This window comes from Agelaius tricolor, unplaced genomic scaffold, assembly GCF_023055355.1.
Source record: "Agelaius tricolor isolate 1412-34295 unplaced genomic scaffold, bAgeTri1.0.p SCAF_28, whole genome shotgun sequence".
Taxonomy (NCBI): Eukaryota; Metazoa; Chordata; class Aves; order Passeriformes; family Icteridae; genus Agelaius; species Agelaius tricolor.
Genome location: NW_027269288.1, coordinates 5,505,998 through 5,532,120, shown reverse-complemented (window position 1 = coordinate 5,532,120; position 26,123 = coordinate 5,505,998). Strand labels below are relative to the sequence as shown.

The following is a 26,123-nucleotide window of genomic DNA, read 5'->3' as shown; positions in this document are numbered from 1 at the left end:
GCACGTGTCACCAAAATAATAAAAATAATATGAAAGCAATCAAGTATGCGTTACCCACTTGGCGTTGTTACAGGCGGCTCCTCCCTGTGCAAGGCCAAGCCATTCTGAATTCATCCCCCGGGATTTGGTGTTAAAACATGTTCGCTGCCAGCTGACAGAAGAGTCAAGCTTGGATTTATTACACCGGCACCTGCATAAAAAATGACAGATGATGCGAATGTATTTAATTATCATTCAACGCCACGTCTCTGCTTGCTCCGGTCGCAGGGCTGCAGCTGGCGCACACTTTAACTAAAGTCAGTGTGCTTATCTAGAGAGGGGCCCGGAGGAGGCGGCCAGGGGAGACCGGGTGTTCCTGCGGGGCCCGGCTGAGCAGACTCGGGTCTCTGCACACACTCGCTGCCCCGCGTTCCCCATCCCCGGGCCTCCGCAGCTCCGGCTCCGCCGGGGAACGCGCTCCCAGCCCGGAGCTGGAATTCCCCGGAGTGTCCCTGCCAAGGGGGGTCCCCGGGGGCATCCCCCGTGCGGCCCAGCGTGCGGGCAGGTTCGCTGCACAGCCGTGCCAGTGCCATCCCGCGTCCCAAAGGCCGCTGCGGTTTGCAGCAAGGTCAGGGGGACACGCCGGGACTGCCGCAGCGGCGCCGGGAGCGAAGCGCGGCTCCCGCCGCCGGCTTCACGTGTGCCGGGGAAACGCGGAGCGGGGATGCTCTGGGCAGCTCTGCTCTGTGTGTGTGTGTGTGTGTGTGTGCAGCTACATGGACGTGCAGGCACCGAGGTACATGCCAGAACATAGATACACACGTGCGTGCACAGATAAATGCGCACAGACACATGCATATCCACGGGTAGACACGTGTGTGTACAGATACATATGTGCATACACACCTGCAAACATACACAGACACACACACACGTCATGCACACGTGCATACACACATGCAGACGTGCATACACAAATACACACACACACCTGCATACACACACAGACACTCGCTCACGTCATGCACATGTGCCTACACACCTGCATGCACACCTGGATACACACATACACAGCTGCACACACACACACACACACACCTGCATACACACATGCACACGTGCATTCACACATTCCTACACATATGCATACACATGTGCATACACACACACGTGCATACACACACACACACCTGCACACACACACACACACACACGTGTGCATACACACCTGCATACACACGTGCACACATGCATATTTGGCCTGTGGGAGGTTGCCCAGGTGCTGCTGCCCAGCTGCCGTGGCCTCTCCCAGCTGCTGTCAGTGAGCTCTGATGGAGCTGCCGGGGAGCTCAGACAAGCCCAGAGCCTGCCTGGGATGCTCTCGCTTTCCTGGGGTGCAGAGCCTGGTGCCCCCTCAGCCCTCAGTCCCCTGCCATCACCCCTGTGCCCCCTGGATGCCAGTGAGTGCTCCTGGCCAGGCAGACCTGTGAGCTGACACAAGCTGGACCAGTATTTTTGGTGGGGGGGAAAGGCAATCCAAAGGTGACCTGGGCAATTCCTGCCTCCCTGAGGGATGAAGATTTGGGGTTGTTGAGGGGGGGTGTCCTGCTTGCCTTCCTGCTTTGTAGGAGGAAAAGCTGCTGTTGGGGTTTTGTTATCGCTTGTTTGTTGCCTGTGCTCACCAAACCGTTCAGGGAAAAGGGGATTTGGGGAGGATTAAAGTATCTGATTCTTGCTTGGTTACTGAGCCTTTTGGACGTGAGCTCCAGCAGCTTTGTCCTGCGTGGAGGAGACAGCAGGCCATGAGGAGAGATGGTCAAAGGAATTGGCCAAAAAGGAACAGAAAAATCTGATTTTTTGCAAAGCTTATAAGAGGAAAATGGAAGAATTTTGATCTTGCCAAAATACTTTTGACATTGGAGTTTTCCTTGTTTTTAATAATGATTTCAAAAAACCACTTAGTTGAAAGCAAAAAATAAGAAGCCATCTGGAAATGAGGGGTTTTCCTCAGTGCCCTGCCACAGAGTGTCTCACTGCTGTGTGCAGAACAGGGAGATGTTTGCTTTTGGGGGACATTTCTGGCACAAGTATTTTGCACACCAAAACTCTCTTGGTTTTGGTGGATGTGGCGTTTCCCCTGGGGATTCTGGCCAGAGGAGCTGGGCAGGCACATAAAGCTGTGCTTGTGGGTGTTGCTGTCTCTTAAGCACACCAAACCCCACACTCAGAAGTGGAGCAATCAGCTGGGGATATTTCAGAGCGGGTGGTGAAACGAGGTAGTTTTTAGTATTCATGAAAAATGCTTGTGACAGCCTTACCCCAAGTAATGAGCAGCCACCTGCAGTTCAGAGCAGTGCTTGATAATGCTGTAATTAGATTGGAGATGCAAAAAAGCTCATTAAAATTAAATAACATATTTGTCACTGTTTTAAGAGGTGCAGATTGCCTCGAACCATGCTGGTCTCTTGACCTTGAGTATTTTGGCATAGTCCTCTCTGTTGAGCACATGAAAATAACGTTGGAGCATCCCACAGGCAGGTTCATGGTGGGGGTTTCAGCACAGGGTTGCAGGTGCTCACCTGCCCTGGTCAGATTGTTTGGCACCTCACCATACAGAGCCAAGCTGCCAGCACTGGGATGGCACCGAGGAACACAGGCTTCCAAAGGCATGGGTATGAAAGGTAAACCTCTTCAGTTTTTGAAATACAGCAAAATGTGTTTTGAGTCCTCCCCTTCCTCCCTCCTGTCTGAAAAAGAGCATGCAAAGTCACGGCAGTGTCTATTAACAAGACTGTAATTTTCCAAAATTAATTTTTAATGACTAATTTGTCTTGTTTTCAGATGTTTTATACAACACTTATTGTTTAAACTCCTTTTGTTTCTCCACATGTTACCACAGCAGAGGCAGGTGTTGGGTCAAGATCTCCAGTTGGGGCATCCACTGCTGGCATGGCTCTGCCCTTGGGAGGGCTGCATCTGCCAAGGAAAGGCAGCTCTGGGGAAAGGCAGAGATCATCCTTTATAGAAAGGATTTCCCTTTCTGCTGCCCCAAAATGGCACTGCTGTCCAAACACTGCAGCTCACTCCAGCTGTTGTGGCCACTGTTGTGCTGCTCTTCCCCTCCAGAGATGCTGGCCGGCCAGGGCTTCTCTTGCAGGAGCTTCTATGCACAAAGAAGAGAATTAAAAACAAAAAGTGGGTTTTTCTTCCTCCTCCTCACTCATAGTGAGTAATTACACGTAGGTGTCTCGGAACAGGAGTGTTTACAGACACTCTGTATTTTCGGCATGTGGGATTTTCCCACTGTAGCACTTGGGCTGTGAGCAGCAGCAGAAGCAGCACTCAGCCTGGTGCCTGGATCACCACTGCTGTGTTGGGAACTGAGGAAGAGGAGGGAATGCTCTTGAGCATGGAGTATCCTTGTGTGATCATGGCCCTTCGGTGTCCACAGGAAGGGAGTTTGTAGCACAGCTTCTGGCACCTTAAAGATAAACTTTTTTTTGTTGTACTTTTTTCGCCTTCTTAGGAGTGATCTTGGAAGGGCTCAGATTTGGGTGGTGGCAGCTTGTGTTGCCTTGCAGCTGGGCACACTGCTTGGCTTTGCTTGCTGCCACTCATATCAATGTTTTCTGTTATGTTCCTGGCACCAAATGGGAATTTTCTCAGAGCTTGTTCTGACTAATGTTGATGAAAGGGCAGAAATTCATTATTAGAGTGAAATAGCTGGTGATAGACTGGGGTTCCCAGGTGTATGAATGAATATCAGCAAATATCTGTAATGAAATTTTTTCTGCAAATCCTTGCCTGTGACCACCCCTGCTCTGCCTGTGTGGGCTGAGCTGTGAGTGCCACACAGCCACAGGGGTTTGGAACAGCCCCTGTAGGGCTGCCCAGGTCTGTCCCCACAGCCTGGGCACCCACAGCTTCTCTGTGGCTGCACTGCTTCCCCAAAACCAGTGTGAGAGCCTGTGATGGGCAGGCAGAGCCTAAAAAATAAAACCCAGTGAAGTGTTCTCAAGTCCCAGATTGAGACAGGACCCATCCACCTCTTCCTTTCATCCAGGTACCTGATTATTGGCAGAGTAATCTTAGTTCTTTGTCTAGGGTGAGATGGTTGGGAGGGAGGGAGCTGTGAGTGAACAGTTTCATCAGCAATAAATATTTCCAGATAAAACAGAATGTGTGCTTCCCATCATGCTTGGAGCAGAGTGGCTGTGGCTCAGGCTTCTGGCCAGATCCAGGTGGGTCCTTTAGGCTGGTCTTAGGCAACTTCAGAGGAAAAGAACCCCCCCAAACGCATTTGGCATTTGTGGTTATGCTGAGGAATCTGCTGGCAGAGTAAACCCCGGGTAAACATCCTCAATTTGCTGCCTCCTGAAATGGAGCAGCTTTTGGAGTTTGGAGCCACAATTTGTATTCAAATGAAGGTCATTTGAAAGGTGTAACACAGTAAACAGCCATTATTTCATTTTGATAGTGGTACTAAAATTATAGTGTTGGTTGAATTATTTTAGTATAGGACCATTACCATCTCCCTAAAACACTTAGAGGGGTTTTATATCAGTGCTGCAGTCCTGAAATTAGAGGAAAATTAAAAATCACACGACTGTGGTAGAAAAGTAATTTATTTGTGAGGATGCCTTCATTTTATCATGGTGTCTCTTCCCCTTCTGCTATTCCAGGAGAGAGATGTGCTCCTGACACCCAGACAGGCTCCCAGGGTTTGCCTTCCTGAACCAGGAAGGCATCAGCTTCCCACGAGCCAGGGCTGCCATAAGCCACCCCCAAAGCTTAATTTTTAATTTTTTTTTTGGTTTTTTTTTTCAGTAGAAGTGGCTGATGTGGTATTGCCTGACTCAGTGCTGTCAGCGTGTTGTATTTCAAACATACTCGTGTAGGGGGTAGGCACACACTTAAAACCTCTCTGCATTCATTTTCTTCTAGGAATACAGGCAGTAGAAGCTGGAGTTAATAGAGTGGCAGTGATTTCCCTCAATGGGGTGGCTGGTGAGGGTGCCTGGATGGAGTGTGGCAATTAGGGCTGCTGTTGGGTGGAAGGGGGGATGCTCCAAGGCTGCGTTGGAGTGGGAGCTGGCGGACGTGAACAAAATCTTAATTGGGAAATTCCCGTCGATTATTACAGCTGCCTTCATTAACATTTTCACACTTGGCTGGTAACAAATGAGGAGAAGGGTTGTGTGTGCCACTGGATTTATAGTGTTCCAAATCCACTCCATACCTGGGGTGTGCCTTTGAGCAGAAGGGATCGTAGCTTTTTGTGGAGGGGTGTTGTGTGAGGATTTCTGGGAAAATCTTTACTGGCAAGGAGCTGGTTTTCAGTGAAAGGAAGAAATACCCTGCAAATAAAATTCCTAGCTCTATCTCTGGCAAAGTTCAGTTTGGGTTTGGATCTGGTTTTTATGGGGTTTTTGATCTGTTTGTGCTTAATTCCAGGGTTTTTTAATTGCACAAGGAGGATATCAAGTGCATATCCACTGGAAAAGAGCATAAAGTCCTAAACGCTGTGAGTTGAGCTGCTTTAACAGTAGCAAGGCTGACATAAATGAAGCACCAGCCATGAAAAAGATGTTGGCCATGGAAGGCCACCACATCATGTTGCAGGAAAAGGACATGCCTTGTGTCCCTTCCCTGGCCTCACATGCCCTGGCTTGCTCCTGCTCACACTTTACTGCTGCACACGATGCTGGCAGGGCGAAAATACGTTTTTATTATGAAATCACAGGGTGCTCATGTGCTGGGTGACATTGGGGTGGATGGTCCCATCCTTGGGTGAAAGCTGCTTTCACAGAGGAGATCCTCAGAAGCTCCTTCAAATTGAGGGGAAAACCTGCAGCTGGATTAGGATGCCCTCGGAGATGAGCGTAGCAACCTGTTCCATATTTATTATGGGCAACAATTTGACTAAGGGAGAATTTAGATTAATAACATTCAGCCCAGAGAAGTAATTTCCTTTGAGAAAGCGATTTACATGCACTCTGCCAAAAAGAGCCGTCACCGCGTGCTCTCTCTGTGTCAGCTCCAATAATGAAGTTGGAAATAACATGGGAGGTTAATAGGTCCTACTTATCTCCTTAGTGCTGCAAAGGAAGATTTACAGTGCAGAGCCTGGTTTGCATATTCCCCTTGGAAATGGAAAGGTTTTTCCCAGCTGAGATTGATGAGAGCTTGCAGGGTGTCTGCTGGGGCTGTAAACCTCCATCCCAGGGACACGCTCCTGCCAGAGGGAGCCGCCTTCCCCGGGTCACTGGCCAGGGACTGACTTAGATGCCAGAGCCACCATTCCAGTGATAATTATTTTTATCCATCTGTCTCCTCTAAGCCTGGGAGTTCACAGAGACGTGGCTGCCACACCGTGTTAGGAGCTGGGCTGAAGCCCTGTGGGTTTTCCCTGGGAGCTGCCCATGGCATGTGAAAGGGAATCTGGAGATGCTGCTGTGGAGGGTGGTGGAGCTGCCTGTGTTACCCCTTGGGCTGCTGCCTGTCTTCTGCGTGTATGTTGGGGTATTGTCCTGGTTTAGGGCAAATTTGGGAGAAAACCTCCAAAAGGAGGCCCCCCCAGAAAGCAAACCCACACGGTCCCTCCTCCCAACCGGTTTGGGAAGGATTCCTTGGAGAGAAGTGGAAAGAACCTGTTTATTTAACAGGCAAAGCACCCCCCAGCACACAAAATGAACAATACTGGATGACACCACTCTTTCACTGCTCTGAACAAGATGACAACTTCAGAAAGTCTCTCCTGGGGATGGTTGCTCTGTTATAGGTCCCTCCACTGCTGGGGCAGCTGCTGCAGCCACAAGGTGCAAACTCTCGGTGTTCCCAGGTCCCAGTCCAGAGCAGTTTCAAGTAGGTCCAAAAAAAGGGAAAGGAGACAGTCCAGGGAAACATTTGGACTGCTTAGCTATTAACTAATGAGCAGAAGCAAAAAGCAAGAGCAAAGCAGGAGCAAAGCAGGAGCAAGAGCAAAGCGAAAAGCAAAAGCAGCACCATGCACTGCCCCGTCTGTGTGTCCTGCCAGCCCTGGGGGAGCGGCTGATAAGAAACCAAAACAAAACATTCACTCTTCAGAGCCAGTCTTGAAGGCACAGAACATAGTACTCAGCATAAACAGAACACATGGATAGGAATACAAGCATCATAATGTCATCCTAGGATGTCACCCTAGGTATGTTGTGTCCTGCCCTTACCCCGAGGAGGGGGCTCTATGAGCTGGGCCTTGGAGCTGGGAGCTGCTGGAATGTGCTGGTGGGTAATTGGGGCCTGCTCCTCTGGTTGGAATTGGTACTGACCCTGCCTCCAAGGGGGAGCACGCTGCTGCCTGGGCTGTTGGTGAGGCTGGAAGCAGCTGGAGTTGCCTGGAGTGGCCCTTCCCCTTGTGTGGCTGTCCCGGGGATGGCGGGGACAGGGGATGGCGGGAGCCAGAGGCTGTCACTTCACATTACTCCTGTGAAATCCCAGAGGACCCATGGCACGTTATGGGCTGCTGCAGGAGCTCTTTCCCTGTGAGCAGTGGAGCTGTCTGGGCTTAGAGTAAGGAAAATCCCCAAATTCTGTGGCTGCTTTCCTCTCCCCTGGCTCTTCCCACTGGCTTTTGGGAAAGAGCTCTGTGTCTGTTCTTTCCCAGCAGGGTTGTGTTTGGGTCCTTCCAGGTTGCTGGGCTCTTACAAACTGGGAATAAACCAAACATCCCCGGGGATGGCGGGGACAGGGGATGGCGGGAGCCAGAGGCTGTCACTTCACATTACTCCTGTGAAATCCCAGAGGACCCATGGCACGTTATGGGCTGCTGCAGGAGCTCTTTCCCTGTGAGCAGTGGAGCTGTCTGGGCTTAGAGTAAGGAAAATCCCCAAATTCTGTGGCTGCTTTCCTCTCCCCTGGCTCTTCCCACTGGCTTTTGGGAAAGAGCTCTGTGTCTGTTCTTTCCCAGCAGGGTTGTGTTTGGGTCCTTCCAGGTTGCTGGGCTCTTACAAACTGGGAATAAACCAAACTTTTAAAAATAAACCAAAATTCATTCCCTCTGGATAATTTAAGTCGCATGATGCCTGAAACCTGCTTAGGAGAGGGACTCTGAGAGAGAAAGAATTGTTAATAAATGTTCTGTCTGCACAAACTGTAAAATATTCATTTCAGTCAGTTATTTCACGTTACCGAGCAAGTGCAAGAAGAATGAACTTTCTGAACAGCTTAAGGTACAATTCTGTAATAACCTGAGCCATTTAATGAATGAAATATTTAACATAATTTGCATATATTAAGTGATGGGATGACGTTTTTCTACTTCTGTGTACTCTTTGTGTATCTGGAACAGTGCAACCTTTCCTCTTCACCACTCCTCACAGTGCTCCAGGGTGAGCACTAAGGAAATGGCATTTTTCCTCCCCATTTGGAGCCAAGCAAATGGGACCCACACCAGCTGAAGGCAAGGGCACAAACACAGGCACAGCTGAAGTGTTTTCAGCTTGGCAGCATGACTCGAGTAAGCATTGCTTCTGCTGCCATTTCTGCTCTTGATGCTCCCAGTCCCACAAAACACGATTTGTTTCCTTTATTTTCTTTTTTTTTTTTTAATCAAGTAGTATTTTAAGTGCAGACAAGAAGCTGTCTGCACATGCCAGAGACTCCTCTTGGCAGCACAATGCACAGGGCCTGGGAGCTGCCCTGTTCTGAAGTGCTCCTGGAGCATAGCTGGGCCTGGCGCAGAGCCCATCCCTGGCATGGGATGTCCCTTGTGGCACGCTGGCTGCTGGATGCCATCCCCATGCAGCACTGCTGGCCCCTCCAGAGCTGTGGCTGGGCTGCCCTTGGGGATGCTGAGCCTGCCTGTGCTGTCCTTGAGAGGGGCATCCCTCAGCTGGCACTGCTGTTGGATGGTTGCTGTAAATCAGGGCCAAGTAAGGCAGTGAAAACCTCAGGAGTGGGAAATAAGGGGGAACCTTGGTGCTTTCCCCCACAGAAACAGAGAGAGCTGTAACAGGTGCTGAGTGACCAGCACTTCATTCTCAACAGGCTGCTCCAGGAGGAGGGAGCTGCTGATTTCCATGGGACCAGAAATTGCAGGTCATAACCCAAACAGTGGCAGGGCTGAGTTCCCAGTTATACCCAATTGAGGTGTGACTTCATTAGTGTTCCCTGACTTAACTGCACTTTAATTCTGCTCTGTAAGTGGTCTTAGGAAACTGTAGAGGGAAATGAAGTGTCCCAAAGAGTGTGTGTGTTTCAAGTATCTATATAGATATATAGATTTATAGATACACGGGTCTCTCTGTATCCTGTGGGTGGGATTTGGGTGGCTGCCCAGAGCAGCAGCCCTGGGGAGCACAGAGTGGATCTGGGGTGACCCGTGTGGCTCACAGTGATGCAGGTACATCCAAGGTGTCCATCATGCTGTGCCCTGATGCCACTAATGCCAACCCTCACAGGCTGGATGAATAATGAATGCATCTTGCTCTTCCAATCCCCATTGCTTTGTGGTTTTTGCATCCCACGCACTCTGTGTTGTGTCAGTCATTTGCCCAGTTTGTAGTTTGTTCAGGGCTCTGGGCTGGTTTTCCAGCCTGTCTGAGCCTCACTCGGAAATGCCTTCTGTCATGTTCAAGTGGCACCTTCACACTGCTCGTTTCCAGGTCGTTGGTAAATATGAAGCAATAAAGGAAATATAAAAGGAGTTCAACCAGGAATCCCCATCTGTCTGGGCCTGCAGAGCTCCTGGATGTCAAAATTGCCTTTCCAGAACTTTAAAGACTTAAACCAGAGAAGAGCAGAGTAATTCTAAAACACATCCCTTTCTTTTATCAGCAAGATTTTAATTTTTTTTAAGGTATATAAACTAATAGGAAATAAGCCCACTGCTGGGGATATAAAGCACAGACTGGCATGAGTGTTCAGGGTCCCCTCTCAGCAGCTGAATTTGAGCTGGGTGAGCAGAGGGAGGGCTGTTTTCATCCTGCTGTCAATGTGCCTTGACAGAGCGTTAAAGTCAATATTACCCTAAAAACGTTCTGCTTTTCATAACAGGCAATTTTGTTGGTGTTGAAAATGCTTTGTTTGATTTTGGGAGCCATTCATTACAGGATCAGGGCTTCAAAGTGAAGCCAATTAGTTATAAGAGCTACTTTTAAAAAGCTTTTTTCCAAACACACAGCTTGAAGGTTAGCTGGAATGTGGTGAATGGGGAGCCTGTGTGGGGTGGCCCCACTGCAGTGCCGGTACCACTGGGGCTGCATCCCCCTCACTGAGGCCACATCCCGGCAGGAGCAGCAACCTGCAGCCACTCTGCCCTTTTCTATATTTAGTAAGAAATGCATCAGCATCCCTTTTACTCCCTGAATTCCCTCTGGGAGTGGAGCTGGTAAATAGCTGTCGCACTAAAAATAACACCTGCAGCAGCCACTGGCAGCCACGTTCCCTTCCCTGGCTGAGCACAGAGCCAAAGGGCTCCCACCCTGGGAGCAGATGTTGGGATTTATGATTATTTAAAAAAAAAAACCTAAAAATCAACACTTAGAAATATAAAGAGCATGAAATCGCCTGTGATGCTTAACCTTTGGGAAGCAGCATCCCTGCTCTGTGCTGGCTGCTGTCTGTGAGAAAGGACACAGCAGCCCCAGCACAGCCTGCAGCAGTGTTCTGTGGGCTGGCAGTCCAGAGGTCACTGGTGTGACATGGCATCAGTCCTGCCTTTCACCAGCCTTCTGGTCAACCCCTTTCCAAGGATAAATACAGGGAATCCTGGCCACTTTGGGCATTTTGCTGTCCTGGCACTGCTCAGAATGGGAAATGTCTCTTTCACACAAACATCCTTTTTTCTGGTCATTTTTTCCCTTGTCATATGTGTTCTCTTAGAGGCAAGGCTTAACTAAACTTTTGGAAGTTTGAAAATAACTCACAAGGAATTTACAGTTCCCTGATGGTGCTCTGATTTTATGGTTGTTTCCTTGCAGTGCCAGCACACACAATAATTCCAGGTCAGAGGGGCAGTTTCCACAGATGGGAGCCAGCTGGCAGCTGCCAGCCACTCTGGGAGCAGACCTGCTGTGCCCCCTAGGCCACAGGCCCTGGTTAATCATCATGGCTGGATCCTGACATGGGGCAGAAATATTTCCCTTTTCATGCCCCCACAGAAGGGAGGATGGTTTGATGACAGCTGTGAGTGTTGTGAGTTTACTGGAGCTGATGGGCACTTGGGAGCTGCCTCCAGAAAATGGACTTTTTGTTCCCCATTTTGTGAAGAATCCATCAAAGTGACCCTGAGATCATTTGTTTAAAGCATGGTGTGAGTAATGCCAGTGTCACAGGTTTAATCCCCATATGGGTCAATCAGTTATGAGTTTGACTTTATGATCCTTCAGGGTCTCTTCCAACTCAGAATTGGCTGTGATTCTGAATTTACCAGGGAAGAACTGGGAAGAAAAACCCCAAACCAAAAAACCTCACCAAAACCAACCAACCCAGCAGCAGCCAGGAGCTGGGGACATCAGCACAAGTGGCTTGGGCCTGGCTGGGGCTGGGACAGAACCACTCTGAGATGTCAGAGGCATCTCCTGCAGTGCAGAGAGCCCTGGCTTTCTGCTAATGGCGCTGTGGCTTCTGAATAATGAACAATTAATTATATAAAGATCCGAATAATGCTTTTTCTGGCTGCTTCTACTTGTATTTGATACTGGTCCTTCCATTTAGATTTTTTGTTTGAGTGGAGCAGCGTGAGATTAGGGACTCCTGTACAGGTCAGGCAATGTGCCTCCAGGAAGGACAGCCAGAAGCCATGACCCTTCTCATAGACTGTGGTTCTTTTGGCATCTTCAATGCTTAAAACCCCTTTGTGAATTGTACTGGTGCTGCACAGGTTCATTCCAGACACTGTTCCTGAGTTTTTGTCAGCCTGGCCATGCTTGGGTACAGGGCTGTGCAACTCAAGGCTCTGTGGTGCTCTCTGTTCACAAATGCAAAACATGAACAATTCTTGCAGGAATGATGATAATGAGTAGCACGGGTAATTTTTTTTTTTTTTTTAACACTAAATGCTGTTTGCACAACGATACAGGACACTTGTGTGGTATTGACAGAGCTGGGAATGCCTTCAGTGTAAACAATGGAAAATGAATAAACCCGTTCAGTAATGACTTCAGGTACAGCAACTTCTGTGTTCAACTGGATCTTCAGGAAAAGGGATCCTTGTGTTTGGGCTGGAGTGGGATAGATGGAGCATGAAAGCACCAGCATCCCCATTTGCACTAATTAAGATGTGAGACTGAGGTGGTGGCATGACAGCAGAGCATTGGTCAAACCAGTAAAATGTCCCAGTCTCTGCTATTCCTGGATTCCCCTGCTATTCCCAGATTTCTGGGCTTTGTGGCTCTCAGTCTGACCAGCAGCATCATTTGAATGCAGCTTTTATCATGATTGAATATGTATATTTTAAGAAGGATTTTAATTCTGTTTGAAATAAGAAAATGCCATAAATCAGCAGCAGAATCTTTTAACATTTACAGTTTTAAATGAATTCCTGGTGAGAGTCTCTTAAGCCAGATTTATATCTGACTCTGCATTGAGCTGTCGTTACGTGGGACTGAAAAACTCTGACAGAATTAGGCATAATGCAAAAACATGCTGAAAAGACAGTTTTGCAGGACTGTGGCACATTATTATGTCAGAGCATATGGGAGCGAGGAGTTTGTAGAAAGGGGCAATTTCTGGGGATATTTCCCTTTTAATGATCCTTCCATTGGAAGGACTTTGGAAGGGCTTGCTGCTATCTCCATGCAAGAGAAGGCAAATGGAGCAGCTCTGGTGTTGGTACCTTGTTGGGCACAGCTGTCCCACTGCTGAGAGTGGGACTGGTGAGTCCCCCTGGGGCAGGAGGGACCATCCAGGCTGGGGGGAGGCCATGGCATGGGCAGGTTCACAGGGATCTGCTCCATCCCCTGTGATGCAGTTAGACTTTGCCACTTGGTGCAGGAGAGCTGCAGAACATTCCATGTTCCTCCTGGTTTCTGGAATGCTCTTTGCCATCTTGAGGCCACGTGACTGTTTGAATTGTGTACAAAAATTGAGGTTTTTGCTATTATGCTTTAATTAATGCATCATAAACACAGGGATCTCAGTGAATTTTTTTTTAAAATCACATCTCATATTTGACTCTTTCAGGCTTCAGAGGACAAGTGAACTGAACCAGCAGGGTGCCAGTGTTCATGGTTCTTTAATTCACAGGGTTTAGTCCAAGGTCATTTAAAAGAAAAAAAACCCCACATGATGACCTGTGGGTGTTTTCCAGTAACTCAAGACTGGGCGTTATTTGTTCCTGCTCTGTTTCACTAACTGTCCCTCAGTGTGAGGCCTAAATGGAAGATAAAATCCATCCTAATCCTATTAGGCATGGGCTGATGCAAGGGCTGACTTGGCTCTTACTTGTGACTAACAGCACTTCTGAGTGGTTCAGGGCAGCCATGGCTGGGGAGTGGTGCCCCATTATGCTCTTGATTTTCTAAAGACCCAATGTGTGTCTCAGTTTGCTCTTGTCCATGTGTTTGGCAGCTGAAGGAGCTGAGCAGATCTTGTTCAGCTCCTGTGCCTGTTAGCCACTGCTTGTGCTCTTGATTGGGTTTTTTTCCTTCTCCTTTTCATGTGTTTTAGAGAAAGTTATTTCTTGTCCAAATCTATTTTTTTCATACTAGGTTTAACCCTGAAAATAGTTTTTGAGTTGTCCATTTGTTACTTTTTTTTTTCACTTTGTGTACTTTTTTCCCTTTCTTCTCCCCCTTTCCATAAGTTTTCTTTGGGATTGTGTCCACTTCGATTTGCAGCTGGTTTTTTGTTTTTCACCATTGTGGTCCTTTAACCCCAGGAGTTTGTCAGGGCTGCTCCAGCACTGGAATCTGAGGGCAGACAGCTCTCCTGAGGGTGCTGGGTGCACGAGGCCCCAGCAGTGCTGCAGAACACCATTGCAGTCAGATGACTTGATCAGCCATCACAGCTCAGGATTTCCTAAATGTCACCCTATAATATCTAATTAAGATTGCAGTTTGAAGACATCATGTACTTTAATTGAAAACTGTAGAGCAATCTATTCCATTTTTTTCCTGTTAAATTAATAGTGTGGACCTTTAGCAGATGGTTGGTGAGACACCAATATTAATGAAAACATCCCCCCTCCTGCAATCCTGCTGCTCACTGCCATGCAGGGAACCAAGGCGAGCATCTCCCAAACCAGAAGCATTTCCCACTTGGTGGCTTTACTGTCCTGTGGCACCAGACATGCTGCAGGGCTGCCCTCAGGCCTTTTCCTGCAGAGGTGAGCTCTAGCTGGGTAAGGGGGACAGCTGCAGGCTGTGGGCTGTCACAGACACATTTTATGAAAAATCCTTTCCTTGGGATTTTTTCTCCTGAGAAGCTGAGAGGCCTCAGGAACAAAATGTAACCAATGGTTATCTGCTGCTGTGGAATGCAACAGGGGCATCTGGGATTGGGCTCATGTGGTTGTTTCTAATTAATGGCCAATCACAGCCCAGCTGGCTCAGACTCTCTGTCCGAGCCACAAACCTTTGTTACCATTCTTTCTTTTTCTATTCTTAGCTAGCCTTCTGATGAAATCCTTTCTTCTATTCTTTTAGTATAGTTTTAATATTATATATATCATAAAATAATAAATCAAGCCTTCTGAAACATGGAGTTCAGATCCTCGTCTCTTCCCTCATCCTCGGACCCCTGTGAACACGGTCATATGGGCCTGCTCTCTGCAAACCAAGGGAATGCAACACTTTGGGCCCCAAAATGGTGGGGGTTTCATCCATTAGGGCAACAGAGCAAGGGTCTGTGGTATTTTCACAGGTATGAATAAATGCCTCTGCAGCTGGCAGGAAATTGATGGCATGAGTTGGAAAACCAAATCTGTGCAAGTCTGGCCTGACACATGCTCTGGCTGGGCAGCCCTGGGCAACCTCTGACCCCAGGCATAGCTTGTACTGCTGACACAGATTGTCAGCAAAACAGCAGCAATAACTGAGCTTTATCCCCTTCTCAGCCTCAGCATAGGCTGATCAATGTTTCTGCTTTGAGGAGTTGCAGACAGGTGATGCCTCAAGACCAAACCAAGTGCTGCCTGAAATGGCAGTGAAGCATTCTGGTGCAGGAGTGTTCTGTCACTGACAGGTGTTGGCAGCCTGCAGGCACCTGACCCTGCCATGTCCCTCCTGTCCCTGCTGGACACTCGTGGGCTCACTTTGCCTTTCTCCTGCTCCTTGTGTCACCCAGCTCATGAGCAATATCCCTTTATAGTGTTGCTGATTTAGGCCAAACAACTGAGTGAATGCTGGGGGATTTTGATTTTTGTTCCCATGATGCTGAAGAAGGTGGTGTGAGCCTGCTCTGTGTGGTGTTTGGAGCGGTTTGTAGTTGGGATATTCAGAATATTAATAGCTTTGAGAGTGGGTATGGGTTGAAAACGAAAATGGCTCAATCCCACTGAGAAGATGGTCCACAGTCAACATGAATTTTTATTTTCATTTCAGAGCAGAAGGATGATAAGGAAGTGATGGGCTGGAATTTGTCTTTATAGCAGAGAGGACGTGGTGAATTCCTAAGAGAATAAATGTGCTCGCTTAAGAGATTGCAGCTTTATTAGCCCTGTGGTCTAAATCTAGGGATGAGTAGAAACTCTTCTACTTTCTCCTAACACCATAACACATGCATAGATCCAGGCTTATTAATTCGGGTGTGTATAATTCATACAAAGTAATAACTTGAAATTCAGACTGCTTTTTTTTTTTTTAATGAATTACATGTTGCTTTGAGACCAGATGGTGACCAGAGCTGCCTGGCCTAGGGAATCCTGCAATCCTTCTCCCTTACAGTCTTTTTTTATTTTGTGAGGTGAGGTGGGAATTGCCAGTACATTATGATGATGCAGAATGACCTGGAGGGAATTGAGCTGGGAGGAAGGAACCGGGGAGGAAGGAACCAACACTCAGTCCATGGCTTTAGGGAACCCATTAATTGTCCTTTTCAGGGTTTCTAAACTTTTTTTCTACCAAAAAATGTATGTTCACTGGAAACCCTTCAGCTCAGGGCAGAGTTGGAGCCTTTCTGTGTGCACGATGGGTCACGAGCCTCTCTGACACCCCCAGATCCCTGCTCGTCGGTGTCACTGTCACATTTTCTGGAAAAATCCCCTTGCCCAGCATTTCTCTCCTGGGAAGCTGAGAAGCCTCAGAGAAAAAGGAAAACAATATTATTTCATTTGCTTCTCCTGTGTTTTGCTGCTTTGGAATGTGGTTGGAGATTGTTTATCCAACATGTGAATTGTTTTTACTTAATGACCAATCACAGCCAGCTGTGTTGAGGGTCTGGAGAGAGTCACGAGTTTTCATTATTATCTTTTAAACTTCTGTCTGTATCCTTTCTGTATTCTTTAGCATAGTTTAGTATAATATTCTTTAACATAATATAGATCATAAAATAATAAATTAGCCTTCTAAGAACATGGAGTCAGATTCATCATTTCCTCCCAACGACAGGGGACTCAGAAACTACCACACATCTGTCTGTCCCGTGCTTTGTGGCCATGTCCTCTCTGGTTCCTGTGCATGAAGACAAGCAGCTTTGCAGCAGCTGCTGGGCAGCACTGAGTGCACTGAGGGAGCTTCTTCCTCCCTGCTGTCCCTGTCCCTGTGCCGCTGGCTGCAGCGCTGCCTCTCATCCACCCTGTGGCGGGTGAGATCAGGTCGCCCATGTGCCACAGCTCTGGGCTGTTACGTGCTGACATTAAATATTGAAGTGTCTGAGGAGCTGCAGTCACGTAGCATTGGGTGGGGAGCGTGTGGTGGCCCTGCCATCATGCCTGAGCCAGGAATGCCAGGCTGAGTGGTGCCACAGTGGCATGAGGCTGAGGGAGCAGTGGGAGCATCCTTGGTGGCAGCTGTCTGGAGATGGTGGAGCTGCTTGTGTCCTGTCTCACACAGCTGGCTGGGCTTCCCAGCTGGTGGCTCCCTGGTGCATTCACACTAATAATCTGAACACACTGGCAAGTGCAAAATAAAAATAAATGGGCACCTAGATAAAATGCTGCTGCCCATGGTGTGTGGTGCCCTTGCCCATGGAGATAAATCTGGGTGGCCTTGGGGTCCACCTGGAGCCACCTGGCCTGACTGGTGCTGCAGGGGGACTCACTGATGACGGGACTGAGCGTTTGTGTCACCTGCAGGCATCCCTTGGTTTGTCACTTGCTGTGCAATCCCAGAGGAGCCAGGACCAGCCGGGGTTTCAGAGCCAGCTCTGTCTCATCTGACCTTGCTGGTGCCATGCTGTCTTTTGTTCGTAGTCTCGGGCAAGAAGCAATGGGAAAAGGGTTTGATAGGAGACAAAAGCAAACAATAGCTTTGCTCCAAAGATACGATGAATGGGATATAATTGGATTTTTTTGTGAGGACATTGATTTGACCCTGTGAGACACAGAAAGAATCATTAGGGGAATTAACACGCATTAAAATGCAGGGTTTTATCAGAGGGCTTTTATTGTGCCCATAGTTTTGTTTTTAATTATTTAATGACTTTGTGTCTTCTGGTGATAAATCTATTTCTTTCCTCTTTTTCCAAAGGGAAAAAGGGTGTTGGTGTGGCAGCAGGGTACTTGGCCCATGCAGCTGCTGAACCCCAGCCCTGCCTGTGCCCTGCCTGTCCCATGTAGACAGGGAGCCACTGGGCAGAGGCATCTCGTGCAAACCTCTGATCAACCACCTGAGCATTTTCCTCTGCAGAGCTGACATGAAGTTGTAGTTCCAGAAAGCAGAACATATAAGGAATGGGGTTTTTAAGGGGCTTTTGAAGCAGAGAAGCACATCTCCTTCCCTGATGTGTATCTGGCACTGACTGGCAGCTTGGCCTTTCCTCTGCCCAAATATGAGTGGGCCAGGCCAGCAGAGTGGAGCCCCATGTTCTGCCTCTCATGGGAGCCTCTTGTTGCTGCAGCTCCTCCAGTTAGTGATGATTTGGGATTAGGTTTTCACATGTGCCTAGCATGGTCTGGCAGGAAGGAGCAGAGTGAATGAGCCATGGGTAAGGCTGAGTCCTTCACCTGAAATACTTTGGGTTTCTATGCCATAGCAATGTATTTATTCACCACAAATTTAAAAACGGCTTAATTCTCCTTACAGCAGTTGAATTTTAGTAGGAATAGACCAAAATCTCAGATTAATCTGAACCCCCTAAACCATCATGGCATTGAAGGGGCTTGTTTCTGTAAATGCTTGCTTATCTGGTGCTTGCCTGGTGCTGAGGAGCTCCCAAGTGTTCCTCAGTCTCTTCAGAGCTCATCTCACTGCACAGCACGAGGTGACACTGGTTTGTAGCATAGTGAGCTGAGGACACATAACGTGGGATGGGTTGGGAATAGAGCTCTGCTGATTGCTGCATTTTTGGTGGAATTACTGCACTAGCTTTAAAAAACCCCAGAGATCTTTTTCCATATTTTCTGAAGAATTTTATGGAGTTCTTTGGTAGTTTTAGCTTGTTGGAAATCTGGGCTCAGACTTTTTTTGGCCATGTAGTGTCCAGATTTCAGCACTTGCATCTGATTCAGGTGCAGCTGCTATGAAACTGTGAGGATTCAGAAGGTCATCAGTGTCAGTGCTGGAGATCTGCACGGGCTTTCCTGGATGCTGAGTTTTATTCAGCCATTAGCCACTAGCCAGAAATTAAAAAGAAGAGTTTTTGGAGCTTTGTGTTGCTGCTCTGTCATTTGTGTGTATGGGGATCCCTTAAACCTGCAGAGACTGGCTTGGGAAACAAGGGGTGCATCAGTGGATTCCAGGAGAATTTATTTGCAGTGTAAACATGTTGGTCAGGAGTCATTAATATGACATTCACACAGCTCTAATAAAGTACATAACACGGAGATCTGGCACCGCCGCAATGCCCAGAGGACATTAAGTATGAGTCTTAAAACCAAGAGTATTGGAAACAAGATATTTTTACGTCTCGTTTGGGAGTAATATAATTGCATTTTGTGGCTCTAGCAGATGCTTGGGCCAGCTGGTTGGAGAGCATTGTGGGGGTTTTTAGCTTTGGTACTGTAAGCGACAGCCCTTATATAGAGCTAGCTAAAAAAAAAATAATAAAAACACCTTTCCTGGTGGAAAGCCCAGGCACTGGCGTGTGTTGTGCTGTTGGGAATTACAGCTTGGGGACACTTCTGCTGCAGTGGCTCTGGAGATGATACTGTCTGTGGTTTGGGGGTCTGATTTGAGGCATTTCTACATTGAAGGCAGTTTCACTGACCTCACTTGTTCAGCTTTTGCTATGCAGGCCCTTCTGAGAGCGCTGGGTGATAATTTTTGGAAGTTAACCATCAAAACCATATATTTTTCTGAGTATATCATAGGGGGCTTATTTTCAGCACAGTCTCAGAAATCTGTGGCCATCTCTAGATACCGGGACCCTGCTGGTGTGGTGACAGTTGTCACCTTGTGACCACCCTAGGTTTGTACCCAGGAAATGGATGAATGTCTGTCCCGTTCCTCAGGCCTGTTTACAGGCACTGTCGTGAATTATGTCGCTGGCGCCGATAATTTCCTGCAAACAAATCGGTTCTGATCTGGAAGTAATCGCCCGTATCATTCCTGCAAGTGGGAGCAATGACTTATGTTGATGTCACCCGCTGGCTTTTTATGGCAACGATTAATAATTCAGTAATTCTCTCTGCAGTGATGCTGTTCTATTTATAAATATTTTATTTAGCTCCCTGTGTCCGTATTGTCGCTACCCTCCCCTTTGCTTCCTGACGTCATACCGGGCTCTCGGCGATGCCGTGGTCACCACAGTTACCAGCAAATTCTCTGTGCTGGAAAAATGTTAATGCCTTTCCTCATTTGCATCTCTTCATTGTCCTGTTTAAGCCTGGCCTTGGTGGCGTGGATGTGAACATTTACTGAGTGCTCTCTGTCAGTCAAAACCCGATTTCAGCTGCAGCCTGGCCCCGGGGTAGGCGGCTCCATGTCTCTGTTATAAAAACTTTCCAGTTCCCAGCACAGCCATGCAAGTAACTCTGTTTTCTTTCTGCATTTCTCTTTCAGGAAATTGCAGCTTATTTAATAACGTTTGAAAAGCATGAGGAGTGGCTAACAACCTCCCCCAAAACCAGGTAATGTTCTCCTGCTCAGCACATTGACTCTCTCGCGCTGATGACTTGACTCACTGATCAATGCCTTGACCACCAAGTGGAAACTCCCAGTCACGCCTGATGGCTTGTGACACCAAACTCTCATTAATTGCCTTAATGAGCATTTTATTGAATGAAATCAGATTGATTAAAAATGGAACAGCTACAGTCTTGGCAGGTTAAAGTTTTAACCCGATTGCTCAGGATTTAATTGTGTCCCTTCAGATGAGCAGATCTGAAGTCTCTGAGCAAGGTTGTGGGCTGTTTATCTTGACAGAGCTCCCTTGCCTCTAACTTTAAATAAATAAAAAAGCAGCAGCCCCACCATGTGCTGCCTGTTCACAGACAGGCATGGGGTTTGTTTGTGTTCTGGTGTTTCCCTTGCTGAGGTTAAGTGTTTGATGGTGAGGAGGTCCCAAAAAGCTGCATTAACAGACATGTTTGCAGTTTATTATTCAGTAAATGTCATGTCTTCTTCGTGCTGCCATAAATGTTTAACTTCTCGCTCCCCTGGGAACCCAGACATGGAGTTTTGGCTGTGGATGTTTTCCTGCTGTTTCAGCTATGTTCTGGCTCCATACGTCTCACTAACGCAGAGAACGACTCTTGCTTTCTGGTCTTGCTGGGCTTTTGCTGTTTTTCTTTTTCCCAATCACCCCTTTCCTATTGCAGAGGGCTGGGCCATTGGAAGGAGCCTGCTGGGACCCAGGTGAGAGAAAAGCCTGTTCTAGCATCCTGCATCCCAGCATCATCCGTTGCAGGGGCCGGTGCCGCAGGCGCCCGGAGCAGCGTGCTCCAGGTTTGGCATCACCTCCCGCTGCCATGAGCAGGGACAGAGGTCCCAGTGGGACACGGGGAGCGGTGCCACCCTAACGAATAGCACAGATTGATTCCAGGTGTTCCACAGCACCCAGCTGAAGAGAGGATGGACGTGGAGGCCTTCTCTGCGCCTCTGCAGTGCAGCTGCAGGTGGGGCACACAGAGGACCTGCTTTCCATGAAATATGGGAACAAAAGAGCAGTGTTGTTTTACTTTTGTGGGCTTCCTCCCCCTCAGACTGTATATTTTTGTGACATTGGTAAGTAATGCATTTGCTTGTCGTATTAAAAAGTGTAGCACTGGGAAGGAGATGTGGGAAACCCAATTGTTTCTCAGTGATTGTCCAAGACCTGGAGCTGCCATGGTGGTGGAAGGGCCCTGAATGGATCTTTCCTGCTGGTAGCAGCTGTGAGGCTCTCCTTGGCAGCAGAACAGCAGGTAATTCAGTTAATATTAGCAATAGTTTTTTCTGGGTTGGTAATCCCAGTTTCAGAATTAATTTAAAACAATTTCTCGCTGAGCCTTTGCCAGAGAAGCCTTTTAAGGGGTCAGAAAACACATTAACTAGGCTGGCTCTACATGGTATCATTAAAGATAGGAAATTATAAATGTTTTTGTAGCAGCATCTTCTGATTTTAAGAGCTTGGTTTGCTAAAGGCAATGCATGAAAATAATTTTCTGATGAACATTTCCTTGTGTCTGCAGCTCTCTCCACAGAGAGCAGCAAACACATTTCCTTGCCTTCCTCTTGTGTGTTTACACTTGGAAGAAAGAATGTCCCAGGAGAAGGAAAGTTGTGACATGAGTTCAAGGTCCTTCTGAAATTGTTCAGTTAGTTTTCTATTTTTTTTTTAATATAAAAATTATTTGGAAGAATTAAATGCTGAGTTGCTACAATCAGAGCTCCCGGTATTACAGAATTAATGACATCGATTTGGCACTGAACTGGAACACTCCCTGTTCTTTGTTTGCTGCTGTGGGTGCTACTAATTTCATCTCACAAAATTAATAAAAATTAATTGCATCACTGACACACACAGAGTTTCCTAATATGATGATGTATAGTGTGCTGTGAGGAGTCTCTCTCACTGCTGGATGGATGCCATGGGGGCTCTGGGCATGGCTGGACACTGCCTGTGGGAGCTGCTGCTGCTGCAGCTGTGGGCAGAGGGTTGATATTGGTGATGGGTTTTGGTGCTGTCCATCTCAGTGAGGGAACTGCTGCAGAGGGTCAGGCCAGGCTGGGCTGTGGTGCCTCACAGGTCCCTGAGCTAAGGCAGAGCGTGGCACTGAGGGACGAGCTGGTTTGGAGCTGGTTTGGAGCCAAGCTTGCAGTTCTGAATGTTTTAATCTCTTTCCCAAACAGAGTTTCCCATGTTTACAGCACGGATGGATATTGCTTTAGTCATGGACATGGAAGGGAGGCCCTCTTGCCATTGAAGGAGCTATGATAAACCTTTGCAAAAGGTCCCTAATCTGAAACTTCTCGTTGAACAACTCCAATTGACTGAATACAGTGATATAAACATACTGGAGCAGTATTACAACAGTCCTTTGAGCTCTCCAGTTGATCAACATAAATTAGCAAGTACACCTCACAAGCAGTGACCTTGAGGCTCCCTTGGAATGGTGTTTGGTTACTTGATGTGTGGGCAGAGGGTTGATATTGGTGATGGGGTTTTGGTGCTGTCCAGCTCAGTGAAGGAACTGCTGCAGAGGGTCAGGCCAGGCTGGGCTGTGGTGCCTCACAGGTCCCTGAGCTAAGGCAGAGCTTGGCAATGAGGGACGAGCTGGTTTGGAGCCAGGCTTGCAGTTCTGAATGTTTTGTTCTGTTAACATGGGATACTCTCTTTCCCAAACAGAGTGTCCCATGTTGCAGTTCTGAATGTTTTGTTGAACGACTTCTTTTGAACGACTTTCTTTTCTTGGTGAAAACTTCTTGTTGAACGACTCCAATTGACTGAATACCCTGATATAAATGTACTGGAGCATTATTACAACACTCCTTTGAGCGCTCCAGTTGATCAACATAAATTAGCAAGTACACCTCACAAGCATTGACCTTGAGGCTGCCTTGGAATGGTGTTTGGTTATTTGATGATGTGCCGGGTAATCCGCAGCGGGTGTTCCGGCAGCGGGGCGGGGGAAGCGTTCTGCTAATGCAGCAGGGCCAAGTGGCTGACATTTCCAAGTTTAAATGCAAAACACGATGACAAAAAAAAAAAAAAATTACTTGACATTTATATATCAAGTAGAACTTAATTGTTATTTACTTTGGAATTTCAATGACAAAGTCAATTTTCTGAGTCCAGGAGCATTCTGCCAGAGGGAGATACTTTGCTTCTCTGTTTCCAGGTGCCTTTTGTCATTAGCATTTGTACGGTATTTTAAAAATATTCTTGAGCGATCCGAGGTGACGTCACTATTTCACAAGTGTGCCCCAGGCAATGGAAAAGCCTTGGCTGTGCTCAGAAGCTGCAAGGTCAGTTTTCCATCTGGGAATGCAGTTCAGATGTGTTTCTGTCCCTTAAAGGACACAGGGGGATTGCTGGGGGGACCAGCCTTACTCCACAGTGAGAACAGGATGGGTGCAGTCCCTGGAGTCTCCCCACCTCCTATCCAGGTGTCCCTTGTCCAGGAAGCACACCCTGTGCCTTACCTGCCCATCAGTCCAGCATAAGGAACATCCCCTATCTGAGATATCAGCAGCATTGTAAAGAAAAGTTAGGATCTTGCAGCATATTAATTCTGTATTAAATAATTAATAGTAAAATTAATTGAATTACTCCATTTTCAGGTAAAAAATAGGGTAATAAATATTCATAACTTACATTATTAAGGGAATTTCCATTTCCTATGTCGTTAAAGTGAGATTAGGTAAGGTTGGGTTTAAATGAAGATTGAAAACAATTGTGCTTTGGAATTAATTCACTGTGTTAGGCCATTACCTTGCGAACCTTCTTTTCAGTGTGCTCTGTGTGAGAGCTGTCCCACTGCATGAGTGGATGCTGCTGCCAGGATGTCCTGGCTGCTGGGAAATGAGACAGAGGCTCCCTGTGGAGGAGAAGCTCATGGGAGCTGGAGGTTGTGGAAAAGCAGCTGCCCAGAGCTGTGATTGGTGGCAAAAGTTCTGTCCTCTCCCCTTGTGCTTGTTGCAAATAAAAGTCCTCTCGAGACCTTGTTTAGACTTTCAAGGCACGTTTCAAAGGTCCTGCTCTCTCATATGGCTCGTACTCTCCATAGGATCCAGGACCATTAACCTTGCCTGTGGGCAGTGCTGAAATTTGGGTTTTCTGCTCGTGCTGCTGGGAGCTCTGCTGGCATGTTTGGGGTCACATATGACCTGTTTTCCTCTGTGGAAGGCAGCGTGTGTGTGCTGTCAGCACTCCTGGCTCAGGATGCTGCTTGACATAATCCCTGCTAAATGTGGCACATCTCTCTTTACACTTTATAGATTTCATGACTCTCAACATTTTCTTCTCACTGCTCTCAGTATTTCCTTCTCTTTATTGTCCCTGCAGAGAATAAACAGTGCACAGATGGTTTTAAGAGCCCTTCGTTCGTATGGATTTTTAGCTGCTGTGGTCCAGGGGTGTTGAGACACCAATAATGAATTCTTTTAACAGCTCACTGTGTTGATTGTAAAGTGACCTAAGGGCAGAGTTGCTGGGAGCCATCCAGATGCCTGGCCTGAATCAGGCAACGGTCTTCAAGTATTCCTTCCAAATTCTTCCCATGGCAAACTCAGCCTGGTGTGTGCTGGTCCTCTGGGAGTGCTGGTTTCCCTCTGTATTCAGCTGGCAGCTCAGAAGAGCATCACAGCAGATGTCACTGGCCAACTTGGATAACCAAGGCCAGAGGTCTGTGTTTCTGTTGTGGATTCACCTGGCACAGAGGCTGAAGGTTGGCTCTTCCAGCCCACCAGTGGCTCTGCAGCCCCTGTGCATGGTCACCAGCCTTGGGCTCTGCACATCTCAGAGGGATACCTGTCAGAGATGGTGGCTCCACAGGTAATCCATGCACACAAACGTCTGCCCCCACTGCCTGGCTTTGCAGGCACACAGGGCTGGGGTGCAAAGACTCCTTCTCCTCTTTATGTGGACTCATAAGAGTCCTGCAGCATTGCCCCGTGGAGGAGGAAGGAACTCTGGAAAATATGGAATAGTCACAAAAAGCAATTATCTGATAACAAAGCAGTGAAATCATTCAGCAAACCCATCTGCCTGCAGCAAGGCTTGGTAGGTGTTTCTGTCAATGGGTAAGGCCAGGGAAGACAATGGGGCTTTGGACAATATTGACATTGAGTATTTGGCAGGCTCTGACTGTTCTTGATGCCATGTGGGAGGATCTTAGGGTTGAGGAGGCTGCTTGGTGTGTGTGAGCCCCCTGTACTGGGCTGCAATTGGGGTTCCCAGGCTGAGGCAGCTCAGTGAGGAGCTGCCCTTGTCCTGGCTAGAACAGAGGGAAGAGTGTGCTGGAAGAGCTGTTGGGCTGGGCTTCTGATGGTCACACCCAGACCTGGCAGACAATTCCATATTGTCCAGCATTCTGTGCTTCCTATTGAAGAGGGCCATGAAGGACAGGGCTTGATGGCTGTTGTGGAGCCACCTTGGACCTGCCCTTTCCTGGGTCATATGTGCAGGCTGCAGAGTGGCAGAACACCTGCTGTTTGTTCTTCAGGCTGCTCTAAATGGCAACAAAATGAGTCTTTGTCGCATTTTAAAGATTTTTGCAACTTAATTTATATTCTCATATGGCACTGAAGAACCTTCTTTTGTCCAGGAGGTAAGATATGCAAAAATAACCTTTAAGTTGCTCCTAATTGACCCTTAATGATATTCTCTTGTTTCTTCCAATACATTCTCTGTGTCAAAAACACCATCCAGCAACTGCTTGTTGCATCTTAATGGCTGCATATAGCAACTGATGAAAAATAAACTATTTATTTGGGTTCTTTATTTATTGACAAGGATTTTTGCATCCAGGAAACCTGGCCCTGAGGTTGGAGTGCAGGGCTGAAGCAAGGCACCATGACCATCTTGGGCTGGCAGGGATTGGGCCCCCTGAGCCCAGGGCAGAGGGGTTGATGCTTTGATTTCATGATGGGGACAATATCTTATATGAGAAGCACAGTGTTATTTAAGCTGCCCACTGGAATGTT

The 26,123-nt window shown here is 47.5% G+C and overlaps 1 protein-coding gene across 6 annotated transcripts in view; it reads left to right on the top strand.

Annotated features, from left to right (window-relative positions):
• CAMTA1 (calmodulin binding transcription activator 1) overlaps positions 1-26,123 on the top strand; it is a 248,296-nt gene that overhangs the window by 43,347 nt on the left and 178,826 nt on the right. For all 6 annotated transcript variants that reach the window (XM_071449111.1, XM_071449110.1, XM_071449115.1 and 3 more), the window contains one exon: positions 20,058-20,125. In XM_071449111.1, the coding sequence (XP_071305212.1) occupies positions 20,058-20,125 (68 nt within the window). The remainder of the gene's footprint in view (positions 1-20,057; positions 20,126-26,123) is intronic.